Genomic DNA, 24,928 nt, shown 5'->3' on the forward strand with positions numbered 1-24,928 from the left:
GATTGGTCGGTCTTCGCACGAGACGCGTCGGGATAGGCTCTTACCTTATCGTGACGTCACGTGTCGCTGTCAAATGTCGCACGATTTCGCAAGCGAGATCGACCATCTTCGAAAGTGTCCATTGTCGATGATCGTACGCCAAGTCCTCGTAATTTGCCCGCGTGCCGGTTACGCAGTTTCGCGTGTGCATAACGGAAAATCGTGCGTGGAAAATCTTGCCTGCATCTTCACGGATTTGCGAGATCGAGAGCGTCGCGCGTGGAGGAAACGTTTTCGTTTTTGGGAGACAAACGAGAGGTTCGTATGTACGTGTTAATGTCACATTGTCGTCTTACATCTATATGTGATATCGAGTTCGCCAACATTTCCACAAAGCCTTTCGCTCTTCCCAGCGATTTAAATATCCTTTCGATGCATTTTGCAATGTGCGAGGGGAATAATCATGAAAAGGAGGAAAAGAGAGAAGATACATATATGCATATACATTTTTCTTTTCGAATAACGTCATTTACGGAAGGTACGCGCTGCTTGAATATCGATATAATGAATAAATAGCTCATTAAAAAAAAAGAAAAAGAGAAAGTACAGTTACTTACACCTTCTGCACTTAAAATGAATGAAGCAGCATGGGAGAGAAATAGAAAAGACGCAGAAAATATTATGGGAGGGTGTAGAAAATGCAATCACAATAAAATATTGATTAGATTTTTTTCGTCCATTTCGACGAGATTTATTATTAATATTGCACTTTTTTTAATAAAATAGAAATTTAATAATTAAACTCGAAGTTTGATACTGAATATACTAAAAATACAATAATAACCAGTCATAGAAAACGATGCTCTTTTTAAGGTTAAGTTTATCGATATCAGAATCATCATGTATTCTTTAATTCTTTATTAGAAATCATAATTTATTCGAGTAAATTTGTTTTTTACGAAAGTACGTAGCTTTTCGTAACAATATTACAAAGTTTCAAGATACAAAAATCATTTCTATGTTAATGACGAATGATTACAATATCAAGATTGAGGATCACTTTAATAAGTCAATGGACAATTAAGTTATCAACAATACTCTGCAATATATATTTTATTAATATAGATAGAATTATTAATTTGACGTGTGGAAAAAACGATTAGATTAGGAATGTGATGAATTATATAGTTAGAAAGTTTGTTATAAGCAGATTCTGCTAATGAATTTATCATCGATTAAGTTAATCAGAATTTGCTCCCCCCAAATAGGTTTCTGAAATTTAGAAAAAGGCACGAAGCTCTTAAGGTGTATATTTGTTTAACAGAAAATATATGAAAAATATTTTATTAGTCATAAATACGAGAAACTAAAATTTTGTTCGCAAAAATGTACTTTGGATATCATTATATGTCCTAAAATCCTAGAGATAGTAAACTTGAATATAGAGAACAAACTGTGGTGGTTTTCAATTAGGAATTTATTATTGTTGTCCTTTATTGTGCTCTTATCATATTCAATATAACAAACAACAAGGATTGCATAAAAAAATATGGCAATCAAGAATGCATTGTTAGAAAAACACGGTGTTTCCTTTAAAAGCGCATACAATGTATGGAATCTCCTTAAGTTTTAATGGACCAAGTGCAACTCGTGAACCCTTCATGCAGGATACATGCACAATTATTTCATCTAATCGCTATAACAAGTAGTAGCAAAAACAAGCTCTTCTTTGCCGCGTGAAAAAATTTATGCTGTACGCAAGTTGAGGTTGAGTTTAAAGCGTGACATAAAATCTGATATCTCAGAATGTATAGAGATTGTAGGCAAAGATATTTATTAGAATAAAAGTTGTAATTCTCAAGAAGAGGCTATTTGACGTGTATATTATTTTTTCTTCATTCTGAGAGAGATTTGTCACATTTTACACATACCTCATCCTGTATACGACTAATATATTTTATGCTATGCTATGCTTTACAAATACGCTTTACATATGCTTATCATTCTAATTGTAAGGCGTTTGTGTTACATTATAGGCAACTATATATCAGAGTATCATTATATTGTTTATGTTCTTAGACAACATTTTATTTATTAATTCTTGAGATGTAATGCCATTGTTCTCATGGTATAAAAAGAGAAAGTATTATATTGTGCATGATGACAATCATAGATTCATGAGATCAATTACGAAAATAATAATAAAAGAAGATGAAATTATTTATTTATAGTGAAAATGTAATTAAAATAAAAATTTACAAATTAAAATGAGCAAATATTAAAAAAAAAATAATCATAAAATTTAAAATTGAATGTAACAAATTTAAAAAATTACGTTAATTAATTCCTTGTGTAACGTTCATAGAAATGTTAATTGCTATATTATTTTTATTATTTTTGGGACTAATTCCTGATTGTCCATCCATTGTGCATTCACAGAAATGTTGCATCTTGTCTTTTTTATACCATGAGCATGTTATGGATTTTATTCGTTTTATTTCTTTTGTCTCTTGGATCCTCTAGTGAGTTTGTTTAGTTACTTGTAATAAATAAATCGAATGATAAGATACAGAAAAATTGTGTCAAAATGGCATAATTACTTGCTGCAAAGCGTCGATTAAATGTTGGAATTATTAGATGTTTTTGAATATATACTAATCAAAGAGATTTTCTCTTCCGATAAACTTATTATTCTTTCAATTGGAGTAATGAACATTTTATGCAAATGAGATAAATAATACAAAGTAAACTATCGCCTTCGAGATGGTCATTTCGAAGAAGTATCATTTATAGTCGTCCAACAGTCTGCGATCCTTTTTCAAAGTCTTTCTCAAATTTTCGATTCTTAGGCGCAAAAGACAACAAATAATTTTCAGAATTTGGCAATAGAAGATAAATATTTATACATAGATTATTTATAAAGGATAAAAAGTTTTTATCGTATTTGTCAAATAAAGCGGGAAACGGAATTATTTATTTATAACGTGTAATGATTATACATATAATAGATCATTATAAAAAATTCAATGAATTGTTTATATAAACGATGATTGAAAATTGCAGTGTGTGAAACTGATCTATCATTTAAATAGTTCTATAATTGTTGGTAGCTTAAATCAAAAAGTATAGAAAATAAAACTCTAACAATTTATTTTCCAGACGAAATGCTACGTCTCAACTTCACATATACAAGTTGCAAAAAAATATTTTTTAATTGTACAACGAATGCGATTTGTTTGATAATTTATCTGTGTTATAGATAATCAAGGTAGAACTCGAAAAACTTATAGAAAAGGGACGAATCTTTTGCACCATCGTGATACATATCGAGTAGAAAAATATCGAAATATTTCTGAAAGGATCGCAGAAGGGATCGAAATGTAGTGATTATCAGAAATGACCTTAAACCTCAAAGGCGTCCCACTGCTACGCGATCATGGCAGCAATCGGGCTGAAGCGCATGATCTTACTGAGGAGGATCCAGGCGACTGATGCGAGGGCACAGAGGGTGACTCCTCCCCATCCCAGGTCCATGCTCCATGCGGTAGTAAACCTCCTGGCTTTGAGAACGCTACGAGGAATAGGCAAGCCTATCACGCCGTCCTCAGGACCTCCGTCCACTACTGATTTAATTCCGTGGTCCCTCTTGAAATGAATGATCGTCAGCGTGAACAACGCGAATGTTGCTGGAATAAAACCCAGTGATAACCCCAATTTAATCTCCGTTGCTCTTATTATTGTAGTACCTATACGTAGACAGTTTGATAATATTATAAAGTTCATAGGCATATCTTTTTTCTTCTTTATCCTAAAATATATAATTTATCTCTTCGTTGATGTTGTATCCAAGTTTCATTCCGATAGAGTGTTTTCTGATAGACACAATCGTTCAATAATTGTTTATTTAATAAAATATTTCTCTATTATGTCGAAGTCAAGTGATGTTAAGTGATATGTTGACAAAAGGAGAGGCTCGATAACAAATGGAACAAAATTTATTTAAAATATTGATATCGTCATCAATCTATTGAAATTATGTAACTAGTTATACCTGCAAGAAGGTACATTACTCCCGTCACGAGCACAGCTGATATCTGATGCCTGCACAGTCCGAAAAATCCTATAAGCGCAGCGCATCCTAGAATGATTAGGCACACTAAAGAGCATGAGATACTCAGATTTTGCATGCCTGAAACAGAATGTGGAACTTGCGATAATTTTTTTCTATTCTATTCTTAATAGTTATTTCTATATTTCCCGATTGACTGCAAAATAGGATTTCTGTATCAAAATGATTAATTATCGATCATGTTAAAACAGTCCATTAACATATCCTAGGATACAAAGTCAATATTGCACCGTATGGTTCAATTTAATTTGTTGTTTAGTATTATTCACTTACGATTTTGCCAAGCTACACGTACTTCTTCGTGCGCTTCACCTGGTGTCAAGTAATTGATGCATCTCTCTTGCGGGAAGCCCACCTGACCTAATAGCTGTATCTCTTCCTCTAAAAGAATAAGCACATTTTATTGATATATAAGCTATAATTTTTCTTATTTAAATATAATAGATAAATTTTTGCTTATATTGAGAATTAGTCATTTTTTTTTCAAAATCAAAAAATTATTGCAAGGTAGTTTTTTTTACTTCCGACAAATTTGATATTGTGTAAGTTCCCATCTCATTCTATCGCTTATCGTTTTTTATATGAGGAATACAATTTTTACTTTAGAAGATTTATATAGCTTATAAATATTTGATAATTAAATTCATGAATAAAATATGTTTGAATTTAGATATTTTTTTATTTATCTATATTAATGTTATATTCTTCAAAATGTGTTTATATGAAGTTCTTCTGCGTTTATACATTTATTCCAGCGATGTTTTCATTGTTGGAAACAATTTTGAAATTTTTCAATTAAAATATCACCATGAGAAAATGTATCAAAACTTTTTCTCTCTCCAGAGAGAATTCGCAGATTTTATATATTTCTCAACTGGGAAAGTAAAAAGAAATCATAGTGAAAGCAAACCATATTTATGTCGTTTCAAGCGAAAAGTCAAATTATGAGAAAGCTATGTAAGATGGTGCAATATCTTGTGATTTTTGACATTGTATTGTCATTAACGCCTTGGCTGCGTGATATAAATGTTAGTTTATCGCGCAAGGGCGGTGCTAGGTACTGTGCTTGGCGTGTTCAGGTACTATAAAGGTAATTTTCTGACAAAAATAACTAAATGAAACAATTAGACCTCCGAATTCTTCGAATAATCCGCAAGGTTATACATATGTTCGATTAAATGAAAGAAGATACATCGATTACATTTTTTTATATCGTTGCCATTTTTTCTGCAATCATGTCTAGATATTGATTTGGCAGAATATTCGAGATTTATCGTGCCATATTTTATTTATTTTTAATCAATTTTAATTTATGGAATTGGCTTTTGTATCAATTTTGATTAATTTATATAAAATTTATAAGTTTTTTTTTAAATAAAAATACATATCGATTTATAGTTTCAAATTTTAAGCGACTAAAAATAAATGAAAAATTCTGTAGGATATGCTTCATAGAGAGCTGCAAAAAGACAGTAAATTTAAATAAATTTAAAAATGTAGTGTAAAAATTCAGCGCGTACATCGGTTATAAATCTTTTTAGGAAAAAGTGTTTTGTTTAGAGAAATGTTCATTATTATTTTTTTCCAAGATTGATATTATCTATTATCACTATTAAACATTTCCCCCAAAATTCTGCGATTCTTTTTACAAAATATCTTCTTTTAAAATTAATAAAGAATTTGATTAAATAGAAGAAATCCATTTACATATAAAAGAAATAGAAAAATTAATATTATTTTGTAGAAATGTGATAAGTATCCTTTGTTAGAATTTTATTAGAAGAAATTATGTTTATATGTTGCATATACACGTGACTATATTTAAATGCTACCTTGACTCTGGCCGGAGATATCGAACCGCCGAATCATACAGTTTAAACAGCACATCCATACGATCGCGTGACCATGAGATTCTCGTCTTTTCCGTAGACTTGAGCAAAACGACACAATCCTATTAACCTAGACCTAATCTTCGTCCGTTTGTCAATTCATACAATCGGTTAACATTTCTATTGGCCGACAAACGAAAAAAAAAAAAAAAAACGAACGATATCAATATGAGAATTTTAATAATAAAATATCAGAGGAAAATATATAAAAATATATAAAATATATAAAGCATGGTTCTCTGGCTTTTAATTTAATCGCGAATAATAATTTTCAATATTTTGTTCATTATGTTATTTCAGTATCTTTGACAATAATACAATAACAGCATTTACAAGTAATTAAAATCGTAGTTAGCACTGAACAGATCTATAAGTCGTAAATTACTTTCATCATGAAATAAATAATAGAATGATGTGTACGCTTTTTTTCACATGTCAAGAGAGTATAATAATTTATAAAAAAAGAAAAAATCTCAAATCTCCATTTTTTTCGCATTTACTGTTATTCTTTAGAAATTTAATAATTTCTTTAAAGGGGGAGGGAGGGAGAAAATCATTTGTGAATAAATAAAATTGATTGCAACATACAATTTTAAAATTGTAACAGCTTGTACCTGACAATGTAATACACATAATCCAAATCCCGCCGTGCATGGGGACCAAAAAGGACGAACTTTTGGTAATACGATTAGTTCGATGATTAACGGAAGACTTTAGCATTGCCACCTGACCATCCAGATACCACGTGAGATTGACGTTTGCATGAATTAGGTTTTCTTTGTCCCAGCCGATCTCTTCCCAATGATCTGACATTATTGCACCACATAGAAGCCCCGTTGCTGAGAAAAGAAAAAAAATTAATTATTCGATCATCACAAAAGATTTTTCGTGTTTTTATCAAGTTTTAAAGTTTTTTTTTTACAAAGAGATCAGAAAATGTCTTTCTAGATGGGAGATCAGAAAATTTCTTTCTAGATCTTCATTTCTTCTAAATGAAAATTAAGATTAATAATACACTTTGAGATTGTACAATTTTATGTTCAAGTTTTTCTTTTCGTAAGTACACAATAAATCTTGTGCACCAGTCTGACAAGGTCTTTACTGCGAGGAAGAATCCTCATCTGTAATAAATATACTTGATAGAACCTGCGTAGTTTCACTATACATTCACACACATTTATATCATTAGCATTTATACCATAAATTATGAAAGGATGAATGAATGTTACGCAATTTAAAAAAGAAATTTTTATTCTCACTGCACTCTTTTTCGTTAATTATTTTAATAGAAATATTTAATTATCGCTTTTTGGACGATAAATGTCATCAAGATCATGCTCGAGTTTCTTAATTCCAAGATATATGTATAATTGGTTTTTTTGTTTTTCCTATCACGAATTTCTTTTCAAGATGTACAGCGGGACAGATCTTCACACATTATTCTCGTTGTGCGTCCCAAGGGAGGTTTAAGATGGAGTCAAGTTTATTTTTCGCGGAATGCGAAAGATATCTCCTCATTACCTGCGAAGGTCAACACGAGGGTGACGAAGAGGAAGACGAGACGCGGACCGGGGCCCCGGGGTACGCGGGTCGGTTCCATCTGTTCTCGGACAGCGGCGCCCAGGGCGACGCCTGCAAGCGTCGCTCGCGTCCCCCGACTCGTTACTGGCCGATGTACGTCCTTGGAACTCGCTCTCCCTTTCTCTATCTCTCCCTCTGGACATCCTCGCGATGCGGACGCCCTCGTCTTTCCGCGTCGAAGCGCTACGACGAGAATCGACCGACGCGGAAAACCACCCTCGTCCGCTCTTCCCCACCCGTGGATGCTGCGGATACCCTTATCACGTACATGCCGCTTATGCGTCTTGCGAACAATCGAACTGAAACTCCTGTCTTGCTAAAGCAATTGAAGAGACAGAGAGAGAGTGAGAATAAAATTGCTTTATGATTATTGATTCCGTTTCACTGTATATTATTACGCGCGTGATTCATTAATTAAATTCGTAGATAAAATGAATTTAAATTCCTGACCCGCTCATTCAGATTAATATTCTCTTTCGAGATAGGATCCTTCTTCGTTCATAAGGAATTAGTTTCATTCGTTTCTTTGGAAAGTCTCTTAAAATCATTCGATTAAAGAATCAATAAATATGTTGATTAAAACTTCTGCAAACATATTAAAAAAAAATATTACGCTCCTTTTTATATATTTTTTCTGTTAGGGAAAGAAAAGTCATAGCAAAAAAGATATTTATTTTTCATCGTTTTGGATAAAAAACTCGAGCGAAAGCAGCTAACATTTGTTTAGTAAAAGATATAATTATTGTTTTTCTCGGAATATATATCTCGCATTTTTATCATTTCTTTATTAATTTTTTTTTCTCTAAGTTTTAGAACTGCAAACTTTATATTACAATTGTTTTCCTTTTAATATAATAAGGAATGTAAGACACACGTGCTTTCATCTCTTGACTGTTAATTATAAGATATCTAAAGATTGTTTTTAAAAAAAGCATTTAATTTGATTTTTGCGTGTATGATATGCATACATAACACTATTTGGAAAGAAACTATCGACTTTGACCAGATGTTTTGTGCAAAAATTTCAATGTCCACTCCAATAAGAACTTAATACTACACATTTATAGCGTTTATAGTCGTGGACGCTTATATCAACAAGCACGAAGACGAGTTTGATTCAATTTCGCAGTGCTGTTAGCAGGATGCACTTATAAAAGACTGAGGAATATAGAGATGATGGAAGAGATATAAAGATTTTTTGCATTTTTCGTTCCTAGAGAACAATGTTCTCTCACCGGTCGCCAGTTGGCTTGACCTACGACTTCGTCCGTGCATCATTGGGATGCGAATTTCTCGCTTGTCGCGACTTTCAAACATACAAGTGATAATTTTTTGTGTATATATGAGGACTTTCCCGTCTTTCTTCCTTAGATGGCAGATCTGTCGGAAGAAATGCCGATCAAGGACGCTGCGACGGCGATCTCTCAGGGCAAACGTCACCTCCTGGTCCGCGATTACAATCTGGCGGTGGTCGTCCTAGCCCAGGCCTGCGAACTTCTTGCTCAGGAGCATGGGGAGACGGGCGACGAGATGGGCGAACTCTATCTGCTTTACGGACGAGCCCTTCTGGGTCTGGCACGCGAGGAGGCAGGCGTGTTAGGAGGTGGCGTGCCTGGTTCCGAGGAAGTTAGTCAGGACGAGCAGGCCGAAGAAGAGGAAGAGGAGAACGACGAGGGAACCGTCGCAGAAAGCAACAACGGCACGGAAAATAGTCCTTGCACGTCAAATGATAAAGAAGATGATAAACAAGATGATAAACAAGAATTGACAGAGAATGAAGATTCAAAGGACACAAAGAGTGAGAAGGACGAGAAGACGGAGAACTCCGATAAAACAGTCGACAGTAAAATCGAGGAAAAAACGCAAAAAGAGGAAACTCCTGGTTGTAGTCGAGATCCTGATATGTACAATGGCGAGGCTTCTGGAAGTAATACGAATAGAGAGGATGATGATGAGGAAGACGGAGAGGCAGAAGAGGAAGATGTTGAGAAGGAAAATGAGGAGGACGTGAATAATTTACAGGTGATTGATTTTTTTAGATGATCGTAATGTCAAATTAAATCTACTGTTAAGTTTGGTATCTTTTTTTTTCTAAATTAAAATAAGTAATAATTCAATACATCGATAAGTGTTTAAATATCGATACTGAATTGAGTCAATTGTGTTTAATGTTTAATTTTCTTTCTTCTAGATTGCCTGGGAAGTCTTGGAACTAGCGAAACTGGTACTGCTAAAACGCGGATCCTCAGGCTGGAAATTGCTGGCTGAGGCATATCGTCTTTTGGGCGAGGTGGCAATGGAAGGTGGCAATCACGAGAGCGCGTTGATTGACTTCAAAGCTTGTTTGAATCTTCTGGAGAAAATGACTCCGCGCGATCATCGTGCAATCGCCGAGATTCACTATCAACTTGGATTGACTCATGCAATGGCAAATAATTTCGACGTCAGCATCGAGCAATTCAACCAGGCGTCCGCGCTGCTGGAGGCGAAGATTGTGCATCTGAAGACAGCGCAGGACGATCCACCTCGATCCGATGATCCCTTCTACACTATCGAAGGAGAAATCAAGGAACTACAGGAGCTTCTTCCAGAAATTCAGGAGAAAATCGCGGATATCAAGGATATGAAAAAAGAAGCCGATGTAATTAAGGAGATTAAGGAAGAGAGGTTGAATGGATGCTCTGCTAATAATGGTGAAGCGAGCGAAGCTTCCGGAAGTGGTAGCAATGCATCCAAACCTGCTAGCGATATTTCGCATTTGGTAAGAAAAAAACGCAAGGCGGAAGACGAAGAGGATGTTGGATCTGTTTGCAAAAAACCGTTGCAAGAAAAGGACGTGGCGTGAAAGGTGCGAGTATCTGATTTTATGATGTTTAGAATAATCTGAAAACTAGAAAATGTTGATATTTTTCTCGATGATGTAGAGGAATAGTATTTGCTGATGTATAAAAAAATAATGTTTTCTACAAAAAAAAAACTAGTTTATCGATCAGTGAAATCTATATTAAAAATTAATTTTTAATATAGATATTAATAGAAATAATATTCCGAATATCCCAGAAATTGACGTACATTCAAAATTTTTATCACTTGAAATCGCCTGATGAGACACAAACTAAATGAAACTATTTCATAATTGTGCAGTCTTATATATTATATATGAATACAAATATTAACTTTTTTTTTATAATGTACTGATATTTTTTATAATGTACTGATAATTTACTGATATGAAAAACAATATTCTTTGAAAAATATTGTTTTCTAAAAATGAAATTTAATCATTTGCAAATATTCATCAGAATACGCCAAAAGTTAATATGCATATTTCATATTAGTTAATTTTTATTAGTTAATATTCATATAAAGTTTCTCTCAAACCATTTTTATATCATAAAATAAATGGAATCATTTTATGACTGAAGTTGATAGTAGTTAATAACAATAGGAGTTTAAAAGATAAATCTAGTAATACTTCTAGTAATATCTTCTTTTATTAAATATTATATGTGCGTGCATGTGGGTGTGTGTGTATATATATGTATGTATGTATGTATGTATGTATGCGTGTGTTATGATTTAACGTTCTTCATGATTTTCATGTAAAAGAAACTTTTATTTTCAAGTAAAGGGTTTTCTTATTTTTATTTTTGTCGGTTTAAAATATATTCTTTTAAATCGTTGATTTATACTCCAGCAAATACATTCATACATTAAAAACATACCGAACTTTTTTATATTTGGTTTTATGGAATGATTCGCCACAATCAAGGCTGAGTAGATGAATGAAGAAATTATATATGCGTGTGAAGATAACTTTTGTTTTGAGAGGAGGTTATTATGGAACTATTTAGAAAAGATTTTGATTAAAGTAATTCCGTTTTTTTCGTTGATTATCCTGTTATAGATATTCGATTAATATCTGTAACATTTTCGACTAAAGAGTTTTTGAAATCTTCTGAGTAGATGAAAAACTGATAGGCTCTATGAAATTTCCACGTCGGAATAAAATTACAAAAGATTATTATTTCTTCACATTGTATACTCGATGATGTGGTGAAAAAGATCCATAATAGCTCAAAGACACAGAGAAAAAATTTGTGTTTATATCAGAATTTTAAATAGTTTCATAATAGATCTCTAGTTTAAGATGCTGTATTTATTCTAGTTTATTGTAAGAATTGAAGTAGAACAGAACACAGAGATCGACACACAGTATCGTTTTGAATTATAGACATAAGAATACAGTAGAGGAGTAAGAGATTGTTTGTGTACGAATATCATATGAATAAATGTTGGAACAATACTTTTTTTATATATATATGCATGTGTCTTTATCAAGATTTAATTTATTGATATAATAGCGTTATATACGTGAGAAACTTTGAAGTGAGATTGCAGATTTTTTATCAATATAAATATAAATAGACATTTTTATCGACAGTTTAAACGAATCTTTTACCATCTGTAGTTTCTCTTCCTAGTTACAAAATTTGCCGAGAAAGCGTTAGTGTATAAATCGTAAATCCAGCGATGGCGAAGATGAGAAATATAACACGTGTATAGGGATTGAAAATATTTGAATTTATAAGAAAAGAAAACAATATAAACATTCGATTATTGCAAGAAAATATTTGAGCAGTTTTAAGAAAATAGTACAATTTTATATAAAAGAGATACGGATAAATACTTTTAAATTGTAAGTGCTTTAATACTTTTATGAAAATAATAAGTAAATTGTCTATTTTGATTCTGTACTATAATAGGTCTAAAGATATATATATAATATATTAATATATTTCAGAATTAATATACATGACAAATATGGCTCAGGAGAATTGTACGAAGAAACTCAAACTTGAGGAATTTCCTGTTATAAGCGAAGGAAAAGCCCAGATAATAATTACGAATAAAAAAGTCTTTTATAATCCTGTTCAAGAGTTCAATAGAGATCTTAGTATAGCGGTATTAACAATATTTGCACAAGACAGATGTAATGAAATGCTAGAAAAGAATAATTTGAAGAAAGACAATAACACTAATGCATTATGTGATATCGAGCTAAATTTAGAGAGGCAGAAGGGAATTACCATATTGGAAGCTTTATCTGCAACAGGTTTGCGTAGCATACGATATGCCAAGGAAGTGGAAGGTGTCCAACAAATTATAGCCAACGATATTTCTGCAAAGGCAGTGGACAGTATCAAACAGAATGTATTGCATAATGGAGTTGAAAGTTTGGTAACACCTTATCATGAGGATGCGACGTTGTTGATGTATCAACGTAGACGAAATCGTTTTGATGCGGTTGATTTAGATCCATATGGCTGTCCTTCGATGTACCTGGATGGAGCGGTGCAATGTGTAGCCGATGGTGGTATACTTTTGATCACTGCTACTGATATGGCTGTACTAGCTGGCAATACTCCGGAAACTTGTTATTACAAATATGGAGCGATATCTATAAAGTCAAAATCCTGTCATGAAATAGCATTACGGATATTACTCCAGTGCATTGCATCTTATGCAGGACGATACGGGCGATATATAGTACCATTATTATCTATAAGCATTGATTTTTATGTAAGAGTATTTGTCAAGGTCTTTACGGGCCATAATAAATGTAAAGAAAACTCAAGTAAAATAGGAATGCTATATCAGTGCAACGGATGTGAAAGTATGAGCTTTCAACCGTTAGCAACAAAAAGAGCTTCCAGTAATTATAAATTACCAAATGCACCTTCAGTAGATCAACTATGCAAACATTGTCAATATCGGCAACACATGGCAGGTCCAATATGGTTAGGGCCTTTGCACGATCAAGGATTTGTATCACGATTGCTATGCAACTTAAATAATATAGAATTAGGCACATCGAAAAGAATGGAAGGTGTCTTGACCATGATACACGAGGAACTGGATATACCACTGTATTATAATCTGGATCGCTTGATGTGCATAGTTAAGTGTGACGTTCCATCAATATTGAAATTTAGATCAGCATTATTAAATGCAGGATACAAAGTATCGTACTCTCATGCGAGTAAAACCTCCATTAAAACAGACGCACCAAATGACGTGATATGGGATATTGTGCGTGCTTGGGAGAAGGAACATCCTGCCAAACGGGAAAAGCTGGCTGAGAATAGTCCGGCTGCGCGTATACTTAATGCATCGTTTACGAGAGATATTTCTTTCGCAGAACATCCCCTAGCAAATCCAATTTCTCGGCAAAAACATTTGTCACGATTTCAACAAAATCCAACGGTAAATTGGGGACCAGGCGTTCGTGCGAGGATCGGAGTAGATCTTGAAAATAAAGTGGAGGAGTCGAAAAAGGTGAAAAATCAAAATAAAAATAGTAAAAAAAAATTAACTACTGTAGAACAACCAGTAATACAACAATAAATACAAAGAACTTCTTATAATTTATATGCTCGAGGTTTACATCTCAATATATGTCAAAAAGTTATTTTAACTTTTTTTATTTAACACCTTAAATGCAGGAAAACTGCGATGTTATACATATAAATAATTTTTGCAATTAATTTCATATTTATATATTGACAAATAAATGACGAAAAAAATTAATATAAATTATAACTGTGAAAGAGACATGTAAGTTACATATCTTTGTATATTTGAACTTTACCTCGTGTTACTATTAAAGATTTTATAGTTTTTGCATTGTTGTATGCAAATAATGTATTTTATTTTTATAATTATTTTTTTATAAATTTTGTAATGAGATTTATGCATACTTTAGTATTTAAACTTTCGTAGAAAAAAAATATTAGAAAGAATTATAAAATGTATCTTTTAAATTACGTGATTATTGATTTACTTTTCAAAATTTAAATTGTCTAAATAAATAAAAACTTGGTTTTCGAAAAATATTAGACATATATATACGTATCATTATTAAAAATATTCGACATATTTGTAGGCATAAGAATATTGTCACGTTTTATTTCTACATTATTCATTATTTCGATTACTATATACATTATATTCATTATTTAATTTCTAAAGAAAAAAGAAAAATTTATATATTGTGACAATACATCTCTAATAAAACTTTTCGAAATGAATTTATATATGACTCGCCATATATAATTAACCATAATAAGAACAATCACAACGCAATTTTTTAAAGTTGAATCTTCACTTAAGATTAAATAATCTCTAAGATACTCTCTCAAACTAGATAGGTAAAGGTCACGTTTTACTATATGTAACTTGGCATAAGATATGATGCACAAGACCTCCTGATACTGTATCCCATTATTCATACATTAAATTTTCGTTAAAAATAAAAAAACTAAAAAGCGTAATTCTTTTTAATAAAAACGCTTTTGAATAAAAAAAAAAAATGTATCTTGAACATGTACTAGAATCAGGGGAGTGAAACTACGAAGCTTCGCTTGGTCCCCTTAGTGACCTCGGCGCTGGGAGTAACGTGCTTGCCCACGTGATCAAAACTAACCTACTTTATTATTTTTTCTCGATTTACTTGATACGCTTGTCACTTGAACTTATCTTAGAATTTATTTTTTATTAATATAATTATATATGTATTGAAATATATTAATTGAAAACACAACTTGATAAAATTGTATAAATATATTTTAACATATCATATTTTTTATACATGTAATGCATAAACAAATAAATATCATCTGTTTTATACATATACAAGTAACAGAATATAAATATTTCTTTCAGTTTATACATAATATTTAGCAGAGTTTTTCTTTTCTGCACTAATTTTCTTCGGAATTTCATTGATTCTCTTATAATTTTGCATCATGCGTGTTTGAATGTAATTTTGAATAATTAAAGGAATCACATCGTCTTTGTGAAGAGAGTATAAGAAAAAAAAAAAATAAACTTAAATGTCATATACTTCCAAAAAATCTCTTTAAAAAAATTTTTTGAAAAAAGAACTTTTTCCAGGGTTGCTAAGCTAAATATACCCTGACGTGCAACCTAACACACTGCACACGTTGGCATCGTTTTATAAATGAAATATTAATATTATTTTATTCTCAAAAACGCGAACAAAAAAAATACTGAAAAATACTCAACAATGAAAATAAAAGTTATATATATTGTGATCACGTGGGCAAGCACGTAACATCCTGCGCCACCTCAATGAGAGTGTCAAGGTGCCTTTTCATGCTGACGCTCGACGCTCATTTTTAGCGTCAAAAGACGTCACGCGACCAAAAATAAAGATACCAATTCGTCAATTTTGGTCACGTGACGTCTTTTGACGCTAAAAATGAGCGTCGAGCGTCAGCATGAAAAGACACCTTCACTCCCCGACTAGAACGTATGTATTAGAACTTGAGATATGTAGGTGATAGGTAGAAATAAATTTAACATCTCCGAACATAACTCGACTCTCTCATGAAATGACTCTCCAATTGTACAATCGTAATCGTTCTAGATAAGATTCGATGTTATCTTTTTATCACACATATCGTTGAGATATATATTTAATATAAAGAGCGTGATTTGCAATATCGTAATTTATATTACAAGCATAATCCATTTCGGATTAGAAAAAAAATTAAAATATCTCTTGCTGATGTTGCAAATATTTTAGGAGAATTAAAACATGACAAAGTATTAATATCAAAGAGAAGGCAATCTAATGTTTAAACATGAGAATGATTCATTATTGCTATGATTTCCACACCCAAAAAACATGCTATTTGTCTATTTACTTAAATAAAAATTTTATATGATATTAAAAAGTATTTTATGTTTCGATTTATTAGATACTAGATTCTTATTATTATATGTCATAATATATCATAATATTGTGTGTCTATTTGTAATGCGACATTATCTAATCTGCATGATGCTGCATATGTATGTATATCTATTACATCTAGCTAAAATTATTAGAAAAAAAGTTAAAAAGCAAGAAGTAATATATCGTTATCACACATTTATTCAGTGTAGTTTTCTTTATTTGTTATCGATTGGTAGAAAACAGGATTCATGGAGATAGTATATTCTGATTATATAATAGCCATTTATAAATAGCACGTGAATGGATCATGAGAAACAGTGTAGCTGCAACCAACGTACAGCGTAGAATCATATACAGTTATAAAATCAGACGTACTACTATAGTGCTGGTAAATGTAATCTTTGATGTCTTATCTTAGACACAGCCACCGTAAATTATCATTAAGAATAAGTGTACTTCTAACAGCATAATAATAGTACATTATTATTAAGTGTATTTTTTTATAATCATTTTTCCAATTTCTAGAAAATGTTGATTATTAACACTGGGAGTTCTTAAAATCATTAAAATAGGATTTATATATTCGTGTTGTTTATAAGACTAATCATATTTTATCACATTTTTCTTTTTCACTAAATATAGATTTAAGTTGCTTAAAATATTCGTTTATAATAATAAGTAGCAGCATCTCTTCTACATTACATTTTTAAAAATTAATAATTAATTTAATGTGATTCACATAACTAATTATAATAATTTTCTCATCAACAAAAAAAGGTTTTAAAACAAACTAATTATTAAAAAATTAAAATTAAAAATATTAATTATAAGCGAAAGCTGAATTAATTATTAATATCATTATTTGATTAGTCTAATCACATATCTATGATATCAAGTGTTTCATACTTAACAGCGTTATATATAAGTACGGTGACTATATTTTCTGAGGGAAAATAAAGGACAAATCTGAAAATTTTAGGGCTTTGTTTCAACATGTTTTGAAATCAGTTTGCAATTGAAGTGAAGATCGATGAGCAAAAAAATAATTCTGTGACTATCAGAAGCTGACTATGTTGAAAAAAATCTTTGCTTTCTTAAATAGATTCTGGAAAAAGATTCCATTGTTTATATATCGTACAAATTCTCATGTCAATGACATTAAACATTGAAATGCTAAATAAAAGATAAAAGACAAAATTATAATATAAAGGACAAAATTGAGTTTTTAAAATATAAATAAAGCTAAAGGACAGCTACTTGAAATAAAGGATGTCTTCTAAAATAAAGGACGGATGGTCACCGTATATATAAGTTATATAATGCTTATACTTTCACTAAGAATTTTGTTATTCCTATTTCAGATTATTTCTATCGTCGATCATAATGGCTGAAATTCCAACAGTCACGTTCTCCAATGGATATAAAATGCCGATGTTGGGCCTTGGAACTTACAAAGTAAGTCTTTTATTGTGTAAGAGTTATTAAAGAATAACGTTATTCATTTGCACGCGTTTGAAATTTAAGTAAATGTATAATGAAATTTAGAAACTAAAATTTTTTCACTATATAAAATCTTTACACGAAATTAATACACATTTTCAAAGAAAATGAGTCTTTTACAAATTTCATTTTTGATTAATATATACATATATAGTTATATCCTCTTTTTTAAACAAATAGTCGCAGAATAGAGAAGCAGCAAGAGCTATTAAAGAAGCGATAGACCTCGGATATCGACATATTGATACAGCCTCTTTTTACGACAATGAAAATGAGATCGGAGAAGCTATTCGCGAAAAAATCGAAGATGGTACTGTAACCAGGGAAGATTTATTTATTACTACAAAGGTAAGATCAATGCACAATTAAATATTTGAACACATTCATTTAAAATCTTTATAATGTTTTACCATCTATTCTAATATAAACTCATTGTCAGTTTTTTTTAAATTTTAATAAATGTAAACATTTAAATTAATTAAAGTATTTTGCTTTGTAAATTTAATTAACATTTCTATTATTTGGTTCCTTTTTCTAGCTGTGGAATAATTGCCACAAAGAAGAGCTCGTTGTTCCAACATGCAAAGAATCATTGGCCAAACTTGATTTAGATTATATAGATCTCTATTTAGTTCACTGGCCATTTGCTTTCAAGGTAAATATTAATACAAAAAATTAAAATTATATAAAAAGAAATGTATATATTTCATTTAAACTTTCTGACTACAAAGCTGTCTTAAAAGTCAAATAATAGCAGTTTAAATTTGAGACGTGAAAATCGTTCCATAGTTATTTAATAATAAAATTTAAATTTAAAAAAAATGTGCGATTCTAACAAGTTATGTAAAGCGCTGTTGTGATCTTTCAGCAAGTATCTTTATGACATTCATCTGAGAGATACTATATCTGAGAGATACTATATCTGAGAGATACTATATGTTTTTCAGGAAGGAGATAATTTGCTGCCTACGGATAAAAAGGGAAATTTAATTGAATTAGATGTCGATTATTTGGAAACGTGGAGAGGAATGGAAGAATGCGTTCGCCAAGGATTAACTCGCAGCATTGGGATCAGTAATTTTAATTCCAAACAGATAAGTCGTCTACTTGAATCAGCTAAAATTGCGCCGGTTAATAATCAGGTATGCATTAAATATATTTTCAGCTTTACATTTTCTAGCATTCAATTTAATTGTTGTATTCTATAATACAAATAGTATTAATAACCGCATAAAAATTCTAATTGCATAAAGAAAATATTAATTTCGATAATTAAGTAATTTTAAGTAATTTTGATAATTACTTAAAAAAAACAATATAATATAATTACTTAAACTTGAACTGTGATACAATTTTATTTTTTTTTCGATAAATTATCTTTTCAATTCTTATATGTTTCTAAAACATATTTTACAAGTATATTACAGAGAAAATATATCAATATATGTATATTATATTAAAATATATTAATATTTATTATATATATTTTACATATTATAATGCTGTAAGATTTAATTTTAATGTCAAAAAATTTGGTCATAGATTGAAGTTAATATAAACGTAAATCAAGAGAAATTAGTAGATTTTTGTAAGAAACACAACATTACGGTAACTGGTTATTCTCCTTTGGGACAACCCGGAAATTCATCAGGTATTGGAAACAAATTAGACAGTTCTGTGGTGCTGAACATTGCAAAAAAATACAATAAGACTCCGGCACAAGTAGCGCTTCGATATGTGGTATGTAATAAAAAAAAGTCGATAAAATCGTATGTTTTGCATAATTATTAAATTCTGAATGTATATATTATATTTTATTATTTTTATAGTTTCAACACGAAGTTACACCGATACCAAAATCTGTAACTAAAAGTCGAATCAAAGAGAATATGGAATTCTTTGATTTTACATTGACATCCAATGAAATAAATGCTATACGAAAACTCAGCACTGGAAAGAGAGTAGCAGGCTTTGATATGTAAGTATTACTTATAATGTTAATATTAAATATAATAACTTAAAAATTAGATTATAAGATGATTTATTATTTATGATTCATTATCATCTCTTTCCATGAATGCGAGTACTTTGATCAATTTATCCAAGATCAAATTTTTAAATTAATATTTCAATTAAATAGCATTTTTATTTTTGAAGAGTTGCACATTCAAGAATAGTAAGCATAAAAAAATCTGAACTTGTGTGTGTGTGAAGACTTATAAAATGTTCGAAATTTAATACTTTTCTGTTTCTGTAATAACTTTTTATTATTTTTGTGTTTCAGAGCAAAGGATTTCAAGTATTATCCTTTCAGCATTCCATTTTAAATGAAACCAGCATGAAAAAGAGACAGATCTTATTTCATAAAAAGGACTCTCCATATAAGAATAAACAAAAAGGTTTCATCGAATAAATACACACATATATTACTTAATAATATACTTTAACATTTAAAATATGCTTTCTAATATATAATTCAAAGATATTTTCAAATTAACTTTACTAGTTTCTTTTTCTTTTTTGAACAACCCAGCAAGTTTAAATAAAATAATGTCCGAAAGAGATATACAAATTAAATATTATTAATTTAGAAGATATGAATCAATTTTAATAGTGTTTTTCAAAATTTATAATCAGATAACGTTGAATTTATCAAAGTTAGAAGGTAACGGATACAAGTTGTGATACATTATAGATAATCGTAGTATCCTTTTTCAAAGAGCACATATATTCTCACGGCGGTACTTGATGCTTGTTCGATCCTTGGTCTAGTCAATTATAATGGAAAAATTGCTGTAAAAAATTTCAAGGTCTGGGCTAAGTATTATTTGTGCGAATTTTTGTTTCGTTCGAGTTTTTTCGAATTCCATTATACAATTATGATAAAGCACGACTATATCTTGAGACTTTAATGTTTGAAATTTCATGCGGCAAACTGTATAAACATAAATCGAGATAAGAATTTAAAAAGTTGTTAAAAAGTGGAATATCTTTAAAAACTTTTTTTCAGTTATGCTTATCGTCACGTATACATAAAATAATATATTATAATTGTTTTAGAATTAGAATATCGCATATACATATACATTATGAATCTTTATTCGCAAGTGCTTTTTTAATGAATTTGATTTTAGTAAAACCTGAATTTAATTTTAGTAAAACTTGCGCGTTTTATATTTTATATTAAACAATCTATCGCATATAATTATACAATATTTTCTCTTATCTAATTTTGATTAATAAATATTTGATTATTTTTAGCATTTGCTAATGTGTAATTGCCAATATTCTTATAGCTATATATTACATATATATTATATCGAATAATATATCATAAATAATATATCATAAAAGTAAAATTTTGTTAGAGTTTCAATTTAATAAAAAGATATAATTTTAAGATATGCATTTCTTGAAACATATCCTATACTATATAATTCATTATATACCTGTTTAGTTTCTATAAAAGGAATTTTAGTATTACATTTTGTGCAATTGATGATTTCCGTCAATAATCAAATATATATGTTAGAACAGATGAAAGATAATGTCATGTTAAAATAAATAGAGGAAAGAATAAGTGTCCCGATTTACATAATTTAAAAATTGATATTTTTTTTTACAACTACGATGTACTGAAATCAGTATTTAATCAGTATATATATTATATAATAATGATAATTACTCGAAAATTTCAGAATTTATATATTATATTCGTGAATAATTATCAGTCTTATTGAAATATATAAATAAGCAAAATAAATAATTCCAAATCTTATAGAATAAACTGTGTAGTAATACAAAAAATTAGAAATAGAAAATATGATTTACTTTATGTAATAAAATATATAATATATATCACAAAATGTATCGTCAAATTATCGCTTCTCTCAGTGACTCTTTGCTTAGAACGATGCTGTGAATAAAATATTGTTCTCCCGCAAGGAATCATCAAGGGCTCGATTCATTGCTCCAAATATGTATCCTGAACGATCGCTGTAATTTTCCACAGCGCTGGATTGCCATAAGAGAATTCAGCCACCACTACAAACAAGAAGTCATTTGAATTTGCTTGTGCTGGCCATGCACTGTTGATGCATTGCGTGAGTGTGTGCGTATCAATGATATCGTTATCGTTACGCAAAACTCTCATGGCACAAGATCTGAAGAGTAAAGATATCAAAACTGCTGAAGATGTTACATTTTTTAAAATGAAAATAATATATAGCTGTACTCCAATACATATATATATGTTTTAATTGCAAAAAAAGAGCGATTATTTATTAAAAAGAAGAAACAAATAAATATTTTTTTCAATATTAAGAGCACTAATAATTGTTAAGAATTAGGAAATGGAATAATTTCGAATGAATATTGCTTATACGTATTAATATACGTAATTGTAACTTGGGAGATATATATGTATATGTGTCATATCAATACAAAGAGCCATCTTTGTGGGAGTAAAGATTGGTCTTGTTTGTGAATCTCATCCTCCTTGGTGGGGGTAGAGACGCTTATAAAAAGAACTCTGCGAGAGCCACGGCCACGATCATTGCGCAGCATCGCTCGGAATTAGTTGCATCTTCGTGACAGCTCTCAGCTCTCAGCATTCATTCAAACTGTCTGCCTTTGCGACGTGCACAAGCGAGGACCGGTGCGTCATATCTATATAAAATGGTCTTGAACGTACCCAAGTTGAAGTTCCACAACGGCAACGAGGTACCAGCCTTCGGCTTGGGCACCTGGAAGGCGAGTATTTCTCCTCTTGCATCTCGTTATACCTTCATCGCGATCCGGACATCTTTTCATCTGATGCCCGGCATACGTGATTTTGTCGCTAAATCGAATTTTGTCAAATTCTTTCGTGAAAAATAGTCCACTTACACAGAAAGAGATTGTTATATAATCGGAATTTATTTTTTTTTTTTTATCTTAACGCGATAGCTCTTGACATCAATGTTCATGAGCTAGATTACATCTATGTTATCATTAAGCGAGATAAGAGACAAGGAAATATGTACGTAAATATAGAATCTATTTTGTAGGAATCTCGGTTGTCAACATGATATAAGATACGGTTTGCTATTTTTACATTGGTTATTATGCTATGCATTTTTATTGAAGGAAAGAAACATAAAAATGCAAACATGTTACACGTAATCAACTGCATAATTAATCACATTTTCCTACTTAAACGTGAATAAAATAAATTTGAGTGCTAATATGTATAATATGCATTATTAAAGTAATATAATTTGAATGATGTTTTTGTATTTTACAATATATTATTCATAAAATCTAGAAAATGAATTAATTTTCTTAATTATAACAAAAATCTTATTATTTCTACTTCTCTCTCTCTCTCTCACAAAAGTAATATTAAATATTCCCATCATAGAAATCTTTCTTAAGAAAGAGAATTTCAAATGATCAAAGACTTTATTTTAATTTGACTCTATTTTATTTCAGTCGAAACCAGGTGAAGTTACCCAAGCTGTAAAAGATGCTATTGATATCGGCTATAGACATATTGATTGTGCTCATGTTTATGGCAACGAGAAGGAAGTTGGTGTCGCTATTCGAGAAAAAATAGCAGAGGGTGTCGTGAAGAGAGAGGATCTGTTTATCACTAGCAAGCTGTGGAATACTTTCCATAGACCCGATCTGGTTGAACCAGCCATCAAGCAATCGCTAGCTGATTTTGATCTTGATTACATAGATCTTTATTTAATCCACTGGCCAGTTGGATATAAAGAAGGAGGACCCCTTTTTCCTACAACTCCTGAGGGTACCATTATCTTGAGTGATGTAGATTATCTGGATACTTGGAAGACTATGGAAGCAGTGCTAGCTAAAGGTCTGACAAAAAACATTGGAGTTAGTAATTTCAATTCCGAGCAAATTACCAGGTTACTTGAGAATGCATCGGTTAAACCTGTTACAAATCAGGTAAATTAAGGATGATAACAATTGAAGGAAATTGAAAGAGATTAATTCTCAGTTCAATATAATTCAATATGATTGCATTAATATTATATGAACTACTTAGTTTTTAAATATAATTCTATCTTCAAGTGAAAATTGATTTAACATGTATAATGAGATTTTGTTAACTTGTTTTTTAATTTATAAAATTTTATATTTATATAAAATACATTGAGAAACTATAAAAAGAAATTTATAGAAATTTATCTTTATTATAGATATCTTAATCACTTTTGTATTATTTTAGATTGAATGTCATCCATACCTAATGCAGAAGAAATTATCAGATTTCTGCAAAGAGAAGGGCATTCTCATTACTGCATACAGTCCACTCGGATCACCAGACAGACCATGGGCCAAACCGGATGATCCAATATTGCTGGAAGATAAGAAATTAATTGAGCTTGGACAGAAGTACAATAAAACACCTGCGCAAATACTTCTACGTTATCAAGTATGCTACATTTTTTCATAAATCACAATATGTTAAACATAATTGCAAATTTTTAAGTTGTATTTTAAAATCCATATTTATGACATAACCGATATAATTTGATATGTTAATATAAAATTCAAATAATTTTAATAATTGTTTGCAGTTGGATCGTGGCCATATTGTAATTCCTAAATCAGTCAACAAGTCACGAATTGCTCAAAACAGTGAGATATTCGACTTTAAACTTACATCTGATGATATCGCATATATCGACACCTTTGATTGCAATGGACGAATGTGTCCATTACTCGGGTAAGATCTCATTACTATTTATTTATCATTATTATTAGAATATTTCATATTTTTAGATTGGATATATAGAATGTATTATTAATTAGAATTAGTAATTGTATGTATCTTCAAATTGCGATATATATTAATACTTTTTCGTTTTTTATTTTCAGCTCCAATCACAGTCCTTATTATCCTTTCAACATTCCATTTTAAGTAATTAAGTGAGCAAGTAAAAATTAGAAGTCGATATGATATATCTGTGTTTCATTAAATTTGTTACGTTGAAATATATTTTTTATTTGGTTATTAGGACTATTAGGACTCTATTAATTGCTTCGTGTGCATTATGTTTATAATATATAATTATT

General features: G+C 30.5%; 4 protein-coding genes across 7 annotated transcripts; 3 read left to right on the forward strand and 1 right to left on the reverse strand.

The window, feature by feature from the left end:
• Window positions 1-150: 150 nt before the first annotated feature.
• LOC145943988 (tRNA (guanine(26)-N(2))-dimethyltransferase) lies at window positions 151-14,210 on the forward strand. The gene is given in 4 exon segments (XM_083051922.1): window positions 151-297; window positions 8,950-9,600; window positions 9,770-10,434; window positions 12,399-14,210. Coding segments are annotated over 3 exon segments (2,904 nt in total). The 5' UTR covers window positions 151-297; the 3' UTR covers window positions 13,987-14,210.
• LOC145943946 (1,5-anhydro-D-fructose reductase) lies at window positions 164-21,105 on the forward strand. 3 transcript variants are annotated; one of them, XM_083051883.1, is made up of 8 exons: window positions 164-297; window positions 17,704-17,797; window positions 18,023-18,190; window positions 18,381-18,497; window positions 18,790-18,984; window positions 19,385-19,582; window positions 19,672-19,820; window positions 20,127-21,105. In XM_083051883.1, exons 2-8 carry the CDS (start codon window positions 17,726-17,728, stop codon window positions 20,167-20,169), a joined length of 942 nt encoding a protein of 313 aa, XP_082908009.1. In that variant the 5' UTR covers window positions 164-297; window positions 17,704-17,725; the 3' UTR covers window positions 20,170-21,105. The 3 variants fall into 3 exon arrangements, with proteins under 3 accessions (XP_082908009.1, XP_082907995.1, XP_082908002.1); XM_083051869.1 differs by lacking the exon at window positions 164-297 and adding an exon at window positions 15,799-15,913; XM_083051876.1 differs by lacking the exon at window positions 164-297 and adding an exon at window positions 16,617-16,730.
• LOC145943980 (uncharacterized) lies at window positions 1,132-7,695 on the reverse strand. 2 transcript variants are annotated; one of them, XM_083051902.1, is made up of 5 exons: window positions 7,519-7,695; window positions 6,612-6,836; window positions 4,382-4,489; window positions 4,031-4,168; window positions 1,132-3,665 (listed from the first exon to the last, which is right to left on the reverse strand). In XM_083051902.1, exons 1-5 carry the CDS (start codon window positions 7,595-7,597, stop codon window positions 3,406-3,408), a joined length of 810 nt encoding a protein of 269 aa, XP_082908028.1. In that variant the 5' UTR covers window positions 7,598-7,695; the 3' UTR covers window positions 1,132-3,405. The 2 variants fall into 2 exon arrangements, with proteins under 2 accessions (XP_082908028.1, XP_082908038.1); XM_083051912.1 differs by lacking the exons at window positions 6,612-6,836; window positions 7,519-7,695 and having other exon boundaries at window positions 4,404-4,624.
• A 1,270-nt stretch (window positions 21,106-22,375) lies between the features above and the next one.
• On the forward strand, window positions 22,376-24,873 carry LOC145943970 (aldo-keto reductase 1B). Its single transcript, XM_083051892.1, has 5 exons — window positions 22,376-22,594; window positions 23,315-23,794; window positions 24,078-24,284; window positions 24,430-24,578; window positions 24,731-24,873. Exons 1-5 carry the CDS (start codon window positions 22,520-22,522, stop codon window positions 24,771-24,773), a joined length of 954 nt encoding a protein of 317 aa, XP_082908018.1. The 5' UTR covers window positions 22,376-22,519; the 3' UTR covers window positions 24,774-24,873.
• The last annotated feature ends 55 nt before the right edge of the window (window positions 24,874-24,928 follow it).

This window comes from Prenolepis imparis, unplaced genomic scaffold (assembly GCF_030444845.1).
Source record: "Prenolepis imparis isolate NDT839.2.m4 unplaced genomic scaffold, iyPreImpa1.0 SCAF_1, whole genome shotgun sequence".
Lineage (NCBI taxonomy): Eukaryota > Metazoa > Arthropoda > Insecta > Hymenoptera > Formicidae > Prenolepis > Prenolepis imparis.

Coding starts and splice junctions, on each gene's coding strand:
- LOC145943980 (XM_083051902.1), bottom strand. CDS start 7,597: ATGGAACCGACCCGCGTACCCCGGGGCCCCGGTCCGCGTCTCGTCTTC. Junction 4,490..6,611: donor TATGTGTATTACATTGTCAG/GTACAAGCTGTT, acceptor TTATTCTTTTAG/AGGAAGAGATACAGCTATTA. Junction 4,169..4,381: donor ACGTGTAGCTTGGCAAAATC/GTAAGTGAATAA, acceptor ATTCTGTTTCAG/GCATGCAAAATCTGAGTATC.
- LOC145943946 (XM_083051869.1), top strand. CDS start 15,882: ATGAAAAGACACCTTCACTCCCCGACTAGAAC. Junction 17,798..18,022: donor TGGGCCTTGGAACTTACAAA/GTAAGTCTTTTA, acceptor TTAAACAAATAG/TCGCAGAATAGAGAAGCAGC. Junction 18,985..19,384: donor TTGCGCCGGTTAATAATCAG/GTATGCATTAAA, acceptor ATTTGGTCATAG/ATTGAAGTTAATATAAACGT.
- LOC145943970 (XM_083051892.1), top strand. CDS start 22,520: ATGGTCTTGAACGTACCCAAGTTGAAGTTCCACAACGGCAACGAGGTA. Junction 23,795..24,077: donor TTAAACCTGTTACAAATCAG/GTAAATTAAGGA, acceptor GTATTATTTTAG/ATTGAATGTCATCCATACCT. Junction 24,579..24,730: donor CGAATGTGTCCATTACTCGG/GTAAGATCTCAT, acceptor TTTTATTTTCAG/CTCCAATCACAGTCCTTATT.